Source organism: Callorhinus ursinus, unplaced genomic scaffold (assembly GCF_003265705.2).
Source record: "Callorhinus ursinus isolate GAN/ISIS: 27379988/994484 unplaced genomic scaffold, GSC_fseal_2.0 scaffold10, whole genome shotgun sequence".
NCBI lineage: Eukaryota > Metazoa > Chordata > Mammalia > Carnivora > Otariidae > Callorhinus > Callorhinus ursinus.
Window position 1 is genome coordinate 81,859,848 of NW_027397072.1, and position 17,224 is coordinate 81,877,071.

Sequence of the window (17,224 nt, forward strand, 5' to 3'; positions counted from 1 at the left end):
GGATGGAACTGGAGGGTGTTATGCTGAGCGAAATAAGTCAATCAGAGAAAGACATGTATCATATGACCTCACTGATATGAGGAATTCTTAATCTCAGGAAACAAACTAGGGTTGCTGTAGTGGTGGGGGGTGGGAGGGATGGGGTGGCTGGGTGATAGACATTGGGGAGGGTATGTGCTATGGTGAGCGCTGTGAATTGTGCAAGACTGTTGAATCACAGATCTGTACCTCTGAAAGAAATAATGCAATATATGTAAAAAAAAATAAGAATAAAGAAGATGAAGATAGCAGGACGGGAAAAATGAAGGGGGGGAAATCGAAGGGAGAGACGAACCATGAGAGTCTATGGACTCTGATAAACAAACTGAGGGTTCTAGAGGGGAGGGGTTGGGGGGATGGGTTAGCCTGATGATGGTATTAAAGAGGGCACATTCTGCATGGAGCACTGGGTGTTGTTCGCCATCAATGAATCATGGAACACTACTTCAAAAACTAATGATGTAATATATGGTGATTAACATAATAAAAAAAGTCAAAAAAAAAAAGAAGACTGTCTTTAATTGCTGTATGCCCATAGGACAATTTCCACAGACTGAAAAGCTGTTCTCTTTATTTTCAATAGATCTTCCCAATTATGGGTGTCTCCCTAACACTAGGGAGAAGGTCTATAGAACTCCCCACACTACCATTCTAGAAGCATTTCTCCCTTGCCTCCTTTTTTCTCTCACTTGGCTACCTTTGGTTTGCACCACTCATATAAGCTTTGTCTTACACTGTTTTCTAGAGAACCAGGATTAAGAAGGCAATTTTAGAAAGAATATTTCAGGTGGCTGTGTGGAAGCACTATTGTATGGGTGGAAGTGGTACCAAGGGTTGACCCTTCTGCGGGGGGGGGGGGGGGGGAACGTGGGACAGCAAACCTCATCCTGGAAGACAGGTGGTCGACTGCTGTAGAATTCAAGTTTTCCTCTCACTATCCCCTGACCTTGGCATCACTTCTCTCATAGTGATTGTACTCTCAGTTATCAGTTGATTGCATGGCAAAACATGTTATAATATATTCAGAAAGATTTGAAATTTTAGAGCAGGAAAAGATACCTGGAGTGGACAGCATCTTCAGTCTATAGATGATAAAATTGTTCAAAAAACAGGTAAAGTGTCTTTCCCAGAGTGAAGCGGTAATTAATGCTGGAGAACAGAGGTTTTCTGATCCTTAGTTTCGAATTTGTCATGGAGCACCATGGGAAATACTCTCCCATTTCTTTTTAGAAAATAAAAGTAAAACAGAGGTGCAAATGAAAAGATAAAATATCTATTCTGAAGAAGTTTTCCATTATAAGGCTATGCATGTCAAGTTTTCTGAAAAAAATATTGACCCAATATGGTGACCTGCTTGAGGTCAACCTCTCATTTTAGTGACTAAATTGGATATAGTTTTAGAGCCAAATTGCAAAGGAATGAGAAAAAAAATCCTTATGTGAACTCTTAATCCTTGTCTTATTAAGAAGTTGCATCTAGATGCTAGCCTTCCTCAACAGAGGTAGCTCTGTTTTCCAGTGATCTTTGCTGAGCATGGGGTGGAGGGTGGGAGTGATCCACTTTCACTAACATTAACAAAAAATGTATATAAATTGCCCTTCAGTTTGATATGGAAGAGGCATTGAGACTATTTATGGAGAATAATTCTCATTTTCTATTGAGCGCTATTCCGCATTGCAACAGAGTTCTTATTTTCCTGTAGCATAAGAAATGTGAGTAAAAGTTAAAAAAACCGTTTATTAAGTGCCAGTTAAATGCCAGAGATTTTCCTTGCTTTATCTCATTTAATGCTTCTAGCCAGTCGCTGAGGTAGATATTATTATCCTCCCCGTTTTCAGAAAAGGATGCTTTGAAAGGTAACTATTCGGGTTAAGGCCACCTGGCCAGATGTAGAAGAAGCAGAAGTAGATCCCTGGAATCCATTTCAAATTCTTCCATAAACACTCTGTGTGGTACTGCTCTTTTTGAACAAATAGACCGTAATTAACAAAATTCTTTAAAATGAAAAATTTGGATGTGCTGTGGAGATTTTTTTAATTTTTTTTACAGATTTTATTTATTTATTTGAGAGAAAGAGAGAATGAGAGATAGAGAGCACGAGAGGGAAGAGGGCCAGAGGGAGAAGCAGACTCCCTGCTGAGCAGGGAGACCTATGCGGGACTTGATCCTGGGACTCCAGGATCATGACCTGAGCCTAAGGCAGTCGCTTAACCAACTGAGCCACCCAGGCGCCCTGTGGAGATTTTTTTTAAACTAGGTTTTAAATGTATTTCATGAAACTTGTTCTTCTGCTTTTTTTTTTTTTTCTGTGTAAATTTCATGGAAACCTAGAACTTTCTTTGAGTTACTGCACATGAGTTTGGTCATGTGTTATGCTACCTCCTCTTCCTTCCCAATTTACAGAGACCATATGATTCCAGGATAATCCTGGCATAATTATCAATCGTTCTTCTCTACTCTCAAAAATGCCCTTGTGTGATAATTACAAGACCACCTTAATCATTCATTAAACATGCCGAGGTGTCATATTGCGGCTTCCCACTAGGTGTCAGCAGCGTTACCCCCAGAAAACGCTCAAGGAGAGCATTACATTACAAGAGTCCTGTCAGAGCAAATAATTAAGTGCAGGAGCTACCTGCAGCCTTGCCCATTCAAAACAAGTGCGAGAGCAGGGGGAGGAGAGAAGGAGCAGGTGCAGGACAGGTAGCTCCTTACTGAGACCTGGTGGAGAGGGAAGGATTTCCTTCCTAGTCGGAAGGACTCCAGTGATATCTGGAATGCACACCGTGGTATCCTTTTCAATTTTCACTCACAAGATGAAACCAGTGTGCAGTGACGTGAGGAAACAGCTTTGAATGAAGACAAGTTTTTCCCCTTCCTAAACTGTTCTTCAAATCATGATCGGATGAAGGTCACACAGGTGACTTGGGCTTTAACTGGTCTACTGAATGACTGACGCCTTTGAGCCAGAAGCTGAGTTATCTGGACACAAATCCTTTAAAGGTGATTTGAAAACATCGACACTCAGAATTCAATGACACGCTCGGACTCTTCTTGGAATGACCCATAGACTGTACGTATGTTACCTTTGACCCAGGTAGATGCCTTTGCTCTCTGGAAACCCTCCTCACGGCTGATGTCTGGCACACAACCACACACGGGGTAGCAGGAGCCCACAGCATGGGTTTTCAGATGCTTATGCCTTTCAGTCCTTGGAACTGGGTGCTACCACTGGTGGCCCTCAAGTGTTCTGAAGCATCTTCAGATTTGAATGAATCCACAAATTCCACTGCCCAGCATGAAGCTAATGTTTGGTTTGCTGCTGCCAGTTCAGAGGTAAATGAGAAGATATCTGTTTTTGCCCTGGATTATGACTACGTGCAAATTCCTTATGAGGTCACCCTCTGGATACTTCTAGCATCCCTTGCAAAAATAGGTAAGTCCCCCAAACACCTGGTTGGGGGAGTCATTCTCCATGTGCCTCATAGGTGGTGAACTCTACAGATTTTAACTGTTACTGCTATTACATCAAAAAAAAAAAAAAATCTGTTCCTTAGAGTCAAGGGGAAGTCCTAACTGCTTTTTATAAAGTCACGTAATACTTCAGGATTGTGCTTTGAAATTTGAGCGTACTTCTGGGTTCTGGGTTGTTTTGATTTCTTCTTATTTCAGGGTGACACCTATGTGACCTTACTGGCATGTAGAAATCTCAAGTTCTATGCCATAAAATCTAGAGCATAAGGCATTAGACCTCGGAATGATGCCCATTGGAAATTACAGAATATTCTTCTGTAGAATATTCTTCCTTCATTCTTGGCCATGCAACTATGGGCTTCATCAATGACTCCCTTTGTTTATTCTTTAAAAGTGACATGTATTCCTTGCAGAATGACAGAAAGCAAGGAACAAGACAATCACAGGCCACTATTATATCACTCAGTGGTGGGATGTGGGGGCATAAGAGGGAATATGTTGGTAACATACTGGTTTACGCCTGAGCCAAGTGGCGCTACTGGGGCACCTCAGGTTTCCTTTGTGAAATAAAGGGAATTTGAGTTCATGGATTAAATTCTAATCAAAATAATGGTTTACACTCTGTGATCATTTAATCCCTAACTCCACCCCCTTGTCTCCCTAAAACCAGCTTATTCCAAAGTGAAAAACTGATACAGTTATCTCAATTATTAAGCATGACATCTCCTTTGCCTCCGATACGATCTTTGTTACTTGAGTAGATAAGTTGTCCTATCGGCATAGAATCTATGATTCATTTTGATGCTTCTTTATAATTTTCCTCTAGCCTGGGTGTGAAGTAAGTGTTGATCCATGGGATCTGGCAGGTGACTCCCGGGGATCAGGACTGTGGGCTCTGTCTACTCATCTAACTCCCTCCGCAGGGATGACGGGGGTACTGGTGTATTCACTAGATGGTCCTTCACGATTGCTATTCATTTTGAGCTAGTAAAGTGTGAAGAGTGAATGGAAATTGTTAATTTGAAGAACTCCTGTGTGATTTGTCAAAGCATTAAATTACACAAAGGGTCTCACGTTATTTCTAAAAAGTGCTCAGGTGAAAAATGGTTTTCTAATGGGTTAACGTTCTCAGTTCAGAGCTAGGGTTCTACCACCTTTCATGCAAACACATGGGTAATGAGATCATTCAAAGTGGTCTTATGTGGATCTTGAATTTTCCTTTGTGAACAATACTGCCCCCACCCACTCCTTCCCTCTTTACAGTAATGGCGGAACTTGGTCTGGGAGTCAAGGAACTAGAGCTGCCACTGACTGGCTAGTCACCTTGTCTTTCTAAGTCTCCGTGTACCCAGCTGTGAAATTATTTCTAAGAGCTCCTTTTGGTGCAAATAAGGATTTTCTAGTGGCAAAGAGGTTTACATTCTATGTCACTAAAAGGCTCAATACAGAAAGGATATATTTTATCTTGGTTTTATATTAGCATAATACAGAGATTGTTTTTTTAGAGTATTGCATGTACCCAGACCCACTATGTCTAGAAGCTCAGAGGATGGTAAGGACACTGTTGTTCCAGGACTATTTGCTTGAATATTCTTGATTTTCATTTTGGTGAAATTCAACATACTTTAGAAAAAGAAACTTCAGTAGGTTATCAGTTGGATCATGCTTATTCAAATACAATTTCATATTCGCTAGTCTTTAAGAACTTATACTATTTCTATGTTGCATGTGAAAAGAAGGCTATACTTAATGATTATTATTTCTTATGTGTCAAGTACTGGGCTTGTAGTTTTATAGATGGTGGTTCATTTGCCTGGGGCAAAAAAAAGACATAAAACTTTCACACATAAGGAATCTGTATAGATTTTTTTTTAGATTCTATATTGTAAAACTTGAATCAAAACATAATTAATAATCGTTACATTTAACATTCATTCTTTCATCAGTCATTCTGTCAAGACACATTTATTGAATGCCCCTACCACATGTAGGAATGACCATGGTTCCTGGCCTCAAGGGGCTTAGCGTAATGGGGAAAACAGATGAATCTAGCACTGCCTGGTAGGCATTTGGACACAAGAACATCATGACTCTACTCCAATCCTTTTTAAAACAGCCAACTATGTGTGTTATAGAAGAATATTATAGAACAATGGTAATACAGAGTCACCTCAGATTTTGTTGTTTATCTTTTATTTTAGTTCAGCTTCTTGGCACATTACAGAAGGGTGTTCCTTGAGTCATTGGGCAGAATGGAATTGTAGGGCCCTCTCTGACTTTCGGGCAAGACGTTGTTATTGGTGGCCATTTAAATTTCAGGCACTGGAGTTGTAGACTCTCAAAGTGACTGACTCTGCTGTCCGTCAGGAAAGGGAAGGAGAGTTGTAGAGTGTGATGCACATGGCATTTCTCCTTACAACGCCCTACTTTACAGTGCATGGCACCTCTTCCTGCTACCACTGCCTAGGTGTAACTTGGCTTAAGACAGGTGCATGTTGGATGCGTTTCAGGAAACTCAATTCCTGGAAGAAGGACCAAACTGGGGAGACACGGGGCCAGAGAAAATCACACTATAGGCTCTTCCACCTCTTTTACATGTTAAAAAATTCAGTGTAGTTAAAATCAGCACTAACTGAAGAAGAGGAAGAAGGAGGAGGAGGGCAGAGAGGAGGAAGGGAAAGTTGTTGTTAGGAAATGGAGAGAGCAGGACTCTCAAACTCTTGAAGGAGGCCTTATAATAGTCTTGAAGCCAGTGGGTAGCCATGTGGTTTTGGACAATGTCCCTTGATACTAATTATATTCTATCATAATAACCTGCCTGCTGATAACAAAGGAATTTCAAAGTTGTGATCCCAGAAACCTACATGCTCTTTGGATGGCTGTACTTAAAATTCCTTTTATTTTATTGTAATTTTTTTAATTTCAAGTTTTATTTAAATTGTCACTTACATATAACACCCAGTGCTCATCACAAGTGCCCTCCTTAATACCCATCACCCATTTAGCCCATCCCCCTTGCCCACCTCCCCCCATCAACCCTCAGTTTGTTCTCTAGAGTTAAGAGTCTCTTATGGTTTGCTTCTCTCTTTTTTCCTCCCCTTATGTTCATCTGTTTTGTTTCTTAAATTCCACATATGAATGAAATCATGTGGTATTTATCTTCCTCTAACTGATTTATTTCGTTTAGCATACTACATTCTAACTCCATCCACATTGTTGCAAATGGCAAGATTTCATTCTTTTTGATGGCTGAGTAATATTCCATTGTATATATATACCACATCTTCTTTATCTATTCATAAGTTGACAGACACTTGGACTCTTTCCATAGTTTGGCTATTGTTGATAATGCTGCTATAAACATTCGGGTGCATGTGCCCCTTCGAATCTATATTTTTGTATCCTTTGGGTAAATACCTAGTAGTACAATTGCTGGGCCATAAGGTAGTTCTATTTTTAACTTTTTGAGGAGCCATCATCCTGTTTTCCAGCTTGGCTGCACCAATTTGCATTCCCCAAATCTCCAAAATATATAATCCAGTTAAGAAATGAGCAGAAGACACGAACAGACATTTTTCCAAAGAAGACATCCAGATGGCCAACAGACACATGAAAAGATGCTCAACATCACTCATCACCAGAGAAATACAAATCAAAACCACAATGAGATACCACCTCCTACCTGTCAGAATGGCTAAAATGGAATTAAAATTAAGATTCCTAAGGAGACATTCAGTGGCTCCCTGTGGTCTATGGGAGAAATCTTCTCTCCTTAGCCTTGAACTCAAAACCCTCTCTTATTTGGCTCAGTCATCTACTGACTCTTCTTCCAATATTCTTCTTAATTCATAATTTGCTCCAGCCAGGTGGATCTCCTCAAGGAATGTCAGACATATCTGGCTGGGCCATTCCTGTCTCTCTACTTTTTCTCTTAGAGTTCTCCCCACCTAAAATCTCTTCCATTCTGCTGTCCAACTACGTAAGTCCTAGCCATCCCCCATCAACCTGTTCAATTTCTACTTCCCACATAACAGCTTCTCTGGTAAACATTTAACCGGATCAATCATTCATGTACACACTTAAAGATTCTTTCACCAAACAGACCAGCTGTCGTGGGTAAGACACCTTGCTAAGCACTTTGGGGAGATAAAGAGTTGTATGCCATTCTGTCCAAGTTGGAAGAATTTGGAGGTTAGTAGGAGAGATAAGCCATGCACAGAAAACGATAGAAAGAGAACATTGTTGTTAGACAGATACTGATAAAATATTATAGTAATTCAGAGGAAGACATATGATTTCCTTGGGAAGTGGTTGGGAAAAGTTTAATTTTGAAGATCGCGCAGGACCTAAATAAGTTGAAGAAAAGAACAATCCAGGCAGGAACAAATGAGGACAGGAAAGGTGAACCACAGGGAAAAGGTGTGTGGTGGGCTATAACATCGGATGCATACGGGTAGTGTTGGGTGGGAGGGATACTGACTTGGAGAGAACCCCAGAGTGGCCTGCTGTGCTCTGATCTCTTCTCCTGTTTGTTGATATAGTCAGTATACACTTCACTGCATTCTTATGTGTTGCCTTGTTTTTGTCTTCTTATTTGTTAATGTCTTATTTCTGAAATTTCATCAATAGCTGGAATTGTGATAAACATGTTTGGTTCTCCATGTCACACACAGTGCTTAGCAGTGAGCTGGTCTTGGCCCAGGGAAGCTTCACAAATAACCCTCAGTTTAAAATCTGTGAGATGCTTTGTGTGCCTTCAGAGGTCTTAGGTGGGGAATGAGATGAGTATAGATACACGTGGTTTGGAAAAGTCATCTGGCAGCCGAAGTTTGGAATGAGCTGGGGGGTTGAGGGTGAGATACGAGGTCAGGAAGCCAGTGCAGAAGTCAGGATGGGAAATGGGGAGCCCCTACATAAAGGCAGTAACTGTACAAATAGGGAGGAGGAGATGGTCTCAAGGGACAGCTACTGAGACCTAGATGATGAGAAAGGGAATTGCATGAGGGCAAAGTGATGGGAGTTCAGGGAATGCGACTTGATTTCCTTCCTTTTTTAAAAAGATTTATTTATTTATTTTAGAAAGAGAGAGCGTTCACGAGTGGGGGGAGGGGCAGAGGGAGAGAATCTTCCGGTAGACTCCCCACTGAGCATGGAGCCCCATGCTCAGAGCACCGTCCCACGACCCATAAGATCATGACCTGAGCCAAAACCAAGAGTCAGACATTCAACCAACTGAGCCACCTTGATTTGCTTCTTACATGGCTGACCAGGTGACGTGTCATTGGTTAAATAAGGAAAATACAATGAAGGACTGAATTTTCATTTTTTGGTTCACCAAACCAATAGAGTTTGGAAGTTTGGAAGAAGCTGATGTTTAGGTGACTGTTACTGACTCTGAATGAGCCTCAAAGGTGGGTTCTGCAGGAATGCAAAGGAGCTCCGCCCTCCTTGCTCCTCTTTCCTGACTGCCCTCTCAGACCCTGTACTGGGGGGGGGGGGCAGGAAGGGGGAGGGGGAGGGGACAGCTGGCTGAGGACTGCTCTGAGACCTGCACTGGGCCTGGCATGTTAAGTATCTGACCTGATTGAAAGACCCCACGACATTTCTAGTCTCCACTAAAGATGGGGTACTGAGGCTCGGGGACGCAAGCCAGCCTACCCAAGGTCCCCCCTGCTTGGTTTTAGAAGGCCTCTTGTACACCAGTCCCCTGGCATCTTCTTGGCCAGAGCCATTTTATTTGCAAACATCTAAATGTGGTTCTCCGCTCTTCCCTAGGCTTCCATCTTTACCACAGACTGCCAGGCCTCATGCCAGAGAGCTGCCTCCTCATCATCGTTGGGGCTCTGGTGGGCGCCATCATCTTTGGCACCGACCATAAATCTCCTCCCGTCATGGATTCAAGCATCTACTTCCTGTACCTCCTTCCACCCATCGTCCTGGAGGGTGGTTACTTCATGCCCACGCGGCCCTTCTTTGAGAACATTGGGTCCATCCTGTGGTGGGCAGGCCTGGGGGCCCTGATCAATGCCTTTGGCATTGGCCTCTCCCTCTACCTCATCTGCCAGATCAAAGCCTTTGGCCTCAGTGACGTCAACCTGCTTCAGAACCTGCTGTTTGGCAGCCTGATCTCAGCCGTGGATCCCGTGGCCGTGCTGGCTGTGTTCGAGGAGGCGCGGGTGAATGAGCCGCTCTACATGATGATCTTCGGGGAGGCCCTTCTCAATGACGGCATTAGTGTGGTGAGATGTCAAAGAATCTCCCCAGGGAGAGCAGGGGTCAGGGTGGGCCTGGAGACAGGAGTCTGTCCTCGGGGCAAATGGAGAAGGCTGAGCGGGACTCGGCCTTGGCAGGGCAGGGATAGGCTTTGGTCAATGGAGTGTGACCCAAGTTCTGGTGACTTCCCTTAGGATCTGCATCAAGTACGTGATTGCTCACTAATGCTGCTTGTCATTCATGAGCCAAATAAATGGCTTCTTTAAAGAGAGATAAAGGAGAGGACATATCTATCATCGTTTAGTTAAATTCAGCTTTTCACTTAGCAAGCGAGAAACTGTTGCCAAGGGCTCGTCTGGTTTTCACACTGGAATAAACGGTACTTAACCATTTTTTTTTTCTCTCATTCACTGGACCTCATCCTCCTTCTCTTTCTATACTTTTTGTTTGTTTGTTTTGTTTTTAACATGTTGCATCAGATGATGAAGTTAAATAAAAATGGGGTAGGAAGGGAGTTGAAAAGGATTTGCAAAAATGTGTTGGCTGGCATATCAGTCTTGATTACCTGACTCCTCCCGAATATGTGAATGAGGCATTTTTGCGTTAGGACTCCTTCTGGAGAGAAGCTGAGAAAAATTTAATGGGCTAAGTCAACACATAGCGTTAAGGCCCAGAAGATGTCTTGGAATGTGCTGGAATATTCAGCTAGCCACTCGCATTGCTTAGTTGTGTTACATTACTACAAACCTTCGCCATGTGTTAGTCTGTGAGACTTTATATAGTTTGATTTAGTTTTCTTACCTTTAAATTTCTATCACATCACATAAGTGATACTAGAATGCATTTTCAGCCTGGAAGACTCAAACGGTACAAAATTACACAGCATAAAAATACAAAAGCCTCCCCGTGTCCCTCTCCTCACCTAAGCAACCTTTTTGATCAGTTTGGCATTTTCCTTCCCTGTCTTTATTATATGTATATAGGCATACAGACACACACGTATATGTAGGTGTATATTATTTTGCATAAATTGGGTGTGGGTATATGTATTGCTTAAGTATAACAAGTCTTGGAACTCCTTCCATATCATTTCGGTAGTTAGGTAGTATTTCGCAGATTACATTGAGGATAATTTATTTAACCATTTCCTGACGGATGGATATTCAGGTTGCTACCAACTTTTTAATTTAAAAAAATGCAATGTTGCGATGAATATTCTGGGCTATATTGTCGGAAGTGAAATTTCGAAAGTGGATACCTTCAAAAATTTGAAAGATGCTGCTGTTTTAATCACCTCCTCTTCCTCGGGTTGATGAGGGAAGGATTCCTGCCTCAGGGATAAGGAGTGACAGCTGACAATAAAGGGATGACACCAATTAGATACATACACTCACAGCCCAGGGGATGAGGACACCACACACGACACAGGGCCACGTGGGTGCTGCACTTGGGAGCAGAGAGAAAAATGAGGGATATGGGGTTAAGGTTTTGTAGTAACAAGAAGAGAGGTGCCTCCTGTTTCCCACAGGGTGACGTGATTGGCTTGTTTTGCATAATTCCACAGGCTGTCAGGAGACTGACCCCTAATACTCAGGGATGAACGCGTATTGCGCCCGGTCCGATTGGTAAGGAGGGCTATATGGCCAGCAAGCGATCAGATTGGGGAAGAGAGCTTGCAGTTTTGTCATTCAGGACCCTCCCAGCTTTACCAAATGTCAAGGTAGCACATAGCATTGGACCTTAAATTTAGGTCTTATACCGTAGCTGCTAGAATTTTCCGAAACTCCTTATGGTCTTACATTTTCTATAGACAGTGCATTAAATATTAATATAGTAAATATTTTCTTTATTGAAGCCCACAAGGGACACTGCTTCTTAATGTTTTCCAATCGAATGAGCAAAAACAAGTTAGGCATGTTTGTTTTAATTTGTATATGTCTCTTCAATGGTCTTGGATCATTAGTTTTTCTCATTCTGTAAACTGGAAGTTCGTATCCTCTTAGGGTTGCCAGACTTAAAAAAACAAAAACAAAAAACAAAAAAACTCAGGACACTCAGTTAAGTTGAAATTTCATATAAACAATGAATTTTTTTATAAGTATGTCCCAATTTTTGTATGCCACTATCACATCCTGTCCATTTTTCTTTGCTGTTTTTTAATTTTTTTAATTGATTCATAGAAACTCATTAAATTATCTAAATTTTAAACCTTTGAGTATTACATACAAACCAAATACTTTCTCTCATTCTGTAACTTAAAATTTTTTAAACTATGGTATTATTTATCCTACAGAAGTTTTAAATTTTTATGAGCTCAGACCTAATGTACTCTTTTATTGCCCCTGGATTTCATATTTTGTTTGCAGAGATTGTATCTAACCAAGGGAAGTGCAAACATTATGTTTTTTTTTTAAGATTTTATTTATTTTAGAGAGAGAGAGTGAGTGCCAACGGGGGTCAGAGGGGGAGACAGAATCTTAAGCAGACTCCCTGCTAAGTGGAGAGCCTGGCACGGGGCTCCATCTCACAACCCTGAGATCATGACCTGAGCTGAAATCAAGAGTTGGCCACTTATCTGACTGAACCACGCAGACGCCCCACAAACATTATGTTTTTTTCTTTTTCCCCTTTTACAATTAGCTATTTAATTCATCTGGCACACAATACTTTATAGTGAGGACTTCATGCAAAAAAAACCCAAAAACGATAGTACAGGGGGCAAAAGGCTCCTAAAAAGTAATCCAAGATATCTAGGGTGGATTCACCAAGTGAAGGAGACCCATACATGAGGTTGGAAGTCAATTTATTGATTCATAATGCGAATCTCCAACTGTTCAGCAAGATGCTAGACTCATCAAGGCTCCACATTCTCTTCTCCTGGGCAAGTTCCACAGGAAGCCAATTTGTCAGAAACTGGGAGGAGAGGCTGGGACTCCAGACTCCAGACTCCCGCCGTGTGCCTCAGAATCACCTCAGTGGGGCTCATGAATATTTGGATGTCCAAACTCCATCCCAGACTCTCTGAGAATGGAAGCTGGCAATCTGTATTTTAACAGGCACCTCCGATGATTGCTGACGTTTGAGAACTCATGGCTTCTTGCCTTTAAGTTGAGAGTCGCTGATGTATCTTGACCTAAAGCAAAGCTATGTTTGGAACAAGGGCTGCTCTCTCCTCACACTGGGCCGGATTGACCCTGAGATCCGCTTCCCTCAGCCCATCCTGTCTTTAAATATTTCATCCTCTCTGTGTTATTACAGTGGAGAAAGCGGCCTCAGCCGGGAACCTATCCACTCCCAAGATGGCCCCTCTGAGCCATGATGTGTTCATTTCACAGTTCGTCCCCAACGATTTCACTTAAATCCAAGTTATTTGCTGTTACTTGCTTAGTGTAACCCCCCACTCCCGGCAGCGTCACTGAGGAGGCTTATCTGTGATAACATCAAAGCCACCTCTTGGCAGCCCATATTGAGGTAATTAATTCTTCAACCTTTCCTTCACTAGTGACTTTCTAAATACCACCTCTTGTAATTTTCCCAGAATGGCTATTTATAACACTGGACTCTGCTACCTCTTTGGTGTTGCCTCTGAACTTGAGAATCTGACGTCCCCCTGGTTTTTCTCCTAGATTTTACATCTAGAGCCAATCACAGCTTGGTTTCTGGTCGGGGTTTCTTGGCTAGCAACATTTGTTTGACTTTCCCAAAGTTTAATTGTTTCCACTTGGACTGTTTTTTTTAATGATCATTTCAAAATAAAATTATAATTTTCAACCCACCAGCGTATCTGCTGAGGGCACTGCTGTGACCTCCAATGGGCGAAGCTATTGCTGTGTTGGCTTTGGGGGGGTCGCCCACACGTCACTCCCGGGTCACTGTGGTTACCCACAGCACAGTGAGTATTAAGTGTGTGCTGGGGCACTTCTGTGGCTCAATGTGAAACCAGAGAAGCTCCACGGCCAGATTTAGAAAGCAGTTTGAAAGCAACTGGTATTTAATGCAGTCCAGTTGTATTTTGAGCGAAGGGCCTTGAACTCACCCTTTCATTGAGGAAGGGGCCTTCCCAAAGGCTGCAGTCATAAGCATGCTCTTGTAGCAGAAAGTCTGACTCATCTGGAAAGTGATCTGTGATTTGTGGGTTACATGTGACAACTCCACAGATCTTTATCCACTGAAGAGCTGCTTTCTCAGTCAAGAGGAGCTGTTCCAGAACTGTCGAAATACCACTGAATTGGATTCTCCAGGTCTCTTGTCCCACGTATTTCTCCCTCTTGCTGAACATTTCACCAGAACACACCCTTAATGGTGGGCAAAGGGAGCAGAGACAAAACCCAAATAACTCTAATATGATAACTAGTATCCTCAGTTGAATCTCATGGCCAAAGTCACAGCAGGTCACTATATCCAGCTACTATATCTAGGCCCTGTGTGGGGTCACTTCAACCCTTACTATTTTATTAAATTCTTGTATTTTACTATGACACATGAGTTAATAACCACATTTCACAGATGAAGAAAACAAGGCAAAGGAAGTTAAATTGAACAAGGGCATGCTGCCTGCCTAAGGACAGTCTGCACCAGACACACAGCTCTGTCCTATTCTAATCTCTTTCCTTGAATTATTACCTCTTGCCTTCCTTCCCTTTCTCCTTTCTTTCTTTCTTTCTTTCTTTCTTTCTTTCTTTCTTTCTTTCTTTCTTTCTTTCTTTCTTTCTCTTTCCTTCTCTTTCTCTGTAAAGGTTTTATTTTTAAGTAATCTCTACACCCAACATGGGGCTTGAACTCACAACCCCTGAGATCAAGAGTTGCATGCTCTACCCACTGAGCCAGGCAGGCGCCCCATCCTTTCGCGTTTTCAGCTCCTGGAGCCCGGAGGGATGCGAGAGAATCCGCATGTTACGTCCTAGTGCACTGGGCTCACGTCCACTTAGCAGTGAAGCCAGTGTTCTTTCTCAGAATTGGCTCACTGGGCAGAGTCCAACGTGTGGCTCCAGGAAAGATTCTGATCATCTCTGTGCCTCATTTCTGTAAAATTGGGTTGATGATATTCCTTAGCTCATAGGGTCACAGGAAAGTTCATACTAAACTTGTAGTGTCACGAGTACTCAGCATGCAGTGACTACTCAGTGACGGTTGGCTGCTATTGTGTCACAACAGCTCCTGGACACAGCATGGTGGTTGGCTTGCTCTGAGTGGGCAGTTGGTTTGAAATATGGCACTACTTCGTTTACTGTAGGCAGACAGTTCTCTCTGGTTTTCCTGAGTCAGTTTGCTAAATAAGAAACAGAAATGCTACCAAGGTCTCTTTTGGGTCCCATCTCTCCCCATCTTCCCCCTCCTCCATCTTATCTGAGACGCCCAAGAGGCCAGCATGGGCCCGGACTGAGACTTGAGCTGAGCAGAGGGCTCCAGAGCATGTTGGCTCCTGACTGGTACTCCATGCCATCCCTCACCTCTGCCTCTCCACCTGTGCTTTCTTTCCCTCTGATTTTCATTCCTTTTCCTAGTTTTATATTCATTTGGCATCTTGCTGTGCTGGCGTCCACCCTCTAGGACAACAGTGAATGAGAGAGTAGTAGAGGAAGGCAAATGACAATGTCTGACTGAGCCCAGATCTTGGGCCCCTCACATGGATGGTGCTTCATGGAGATTTCCTTCCTCAAGCTTCACAACAACCTAATGTGGCAGAGGCTGCTGTCCCCATGGCGTGAAGGGACAGTATGTAGGGGTTATGAGCAGAGACACCCCAGCCCCCACCTCGGACTCGAACATCTGGGTTCACATCTCCCGCTGGCTCTTCTCGCTTCTTTGAGCCTTTGAGTTCCCAGATCACCAGGTGCTTATGGTTCTTCATTGTTATTTTTATTATAAAGACACAGATTGTCAGGAAGTTGTCTGTTGGATACGGTGTATTCTGTGGCTCAGGATCCAAAAGATATAGTGAAAAGTTGCCCTCCCACTGCTTTTCCAGGATGCTCTTCTAAGCTGGCAAACCGTAGCACCAGTTTCTTCACAGAGAGCTTCTACCTTTCATTCAGTTTACCCCTCTGTTTATTATGCATGCTTGTTGCTGGCCTTAGATCCTAAATTGCCAGACCCCTTATGCTAGAATTCCCTGCCCTCCTCTCATCTCATCCTGGCATCTCTTTGCCGGCCTAACTTGGCGAACTAGTTGCCAGGTGACCCCCCGTGATTTCTCTCCGAGCAGCTCCTGCCATCATTCCCGGGACCAGAGTGCCGCACTGAGCCTTGAAGCGCTGCTGAGTCAATGGCTGGAATGCAGGAATGAAGGCCACACAAAGAGTGAATCAATGGATGGGGGGGTGGGGACTAGGAGAGACTGTGCAGAGGCTGTTCTTGCCCAGCTCTGGCCATGTCCAGGACCACGGCTCTCCCTCCCCGACTCCCAAGAGTGACACTCAGTTTGAACTTGGATTTGTAAAGGAAGCTTCGAGAAAACTGGGGTGTTCCCCTCTGACACACTGTTCCAACACTGAACGGCAGGATTGCTCCCTGAGCCTAAATGCCTGAGGTGGGTAGATACTAGTGGGAGAGAAGTGTCCCAGTGTCCTTCCTTCTCACACCTTCAGGGAGCCCCTGTTCACGCTGGGGCTGTCCTGGGCACTGGGCACATGAACGTGAATGGTGGGCCTTTGACCCTTAGGGCAATCTCTTCATGGAGGAGGGGCAGCCATCGACCTTGCTGGTTTTGAGGACAAGATGGCAAGTTTAAACCAAGCTAGGACGATAGTGAGTAGCTTGCCAGAGGAAGCCGCACTGGATCAAGGAAAGTTTTTTTTTTTAATATTTTATTTATTTATTTGACAGAGAGAGAGAGAGAGCACAAGGAGGGGGGAGGGGCAGAGGGAGAGAGAGAAGTAGATTCCCTCCTGAGCAGGGAGCCTGACGCGGGGCTTGATCTCAGGACCCTGGGATCATGATCTGAGCCCAAGGCAGACACTTAACCAACTGAGCCACCCAGGCGTCCCAGGATCTGGGAAAGATTTTTAAAACCGGTTGTGTGGAGGTGAATTTTCTCTTATGATTTTCTCTAGTTTATGACTTTCCTCCCTTCAAGGGGTCCTAGCTCCAGTGACGTCATTTAAAAGGCAGAAAAGTGTGGCCAAGAGCATGGATGGTGAGGCCATAGACCTTAGTTCAATTCCTGGTAGCGTGACTTGCAGCTGTGTGACTTTGCCCTAGTTACTGAACTCCTCTGGGCCTCAGTTTCTTTTCTGTAAAATGAAGATCAGGTTGTGTGGCAATTAAAGTGAGTTGATACACATAAACATGAAAATGGTGCCTGGCATAGAGTAAGTACAGAAGATTTGATCTTTATAATATTGTGATTTATAATAAATATATATTTGGTCTTCATCCCCATTCAGGGCACAGAGTTCATAAAACCCTTGGAATTTCCAGGGATGACAGCTGTGAAGGTGTCTTTTTTATGTTAATAAGGTGACTTTTGGAAAGCCCCTAGGTCACCTAAGGTTTGGGA

The 17,224-nt window shown here is 43.2% G+C and overlaps 2 protein-coding genes across 2 annotated transcripts in view; one reads left to right on the forward strand and one right to left on the reverse strand.

Moving 5' to 3' along the window:
* LOC112821706 (large ribosomal subunit protein eL19-like) overlaps positions 1–17,224 on the reverse strand; it is a 475,653-nt gene that overhangs the window by 209,039 nt on the left and 249,390 nt on the right. The gene's annotated exons all lie outside the window — the stretch shown is intronic.
* Positions 3,220–17,224, forward strand: part of SLC9A4 (solute carrier family 9 member A4) — a 65,255-nt gene continuing 51,250 nt past the window's right edge. Inside the window, exons 1-2 of the mRNA XM_025868770.2 lie at positions 3,220–3,475; positions 9,289–9,752. Of these exons, the coding sequence (XP_025724555.1) occupies positions 3,220–3,475; positions 9,289–9,752 (720 nt within the window). The remainder of the gene's footprint in view (positions 3,476–9,288; positions 9,753–17,224) is intronic.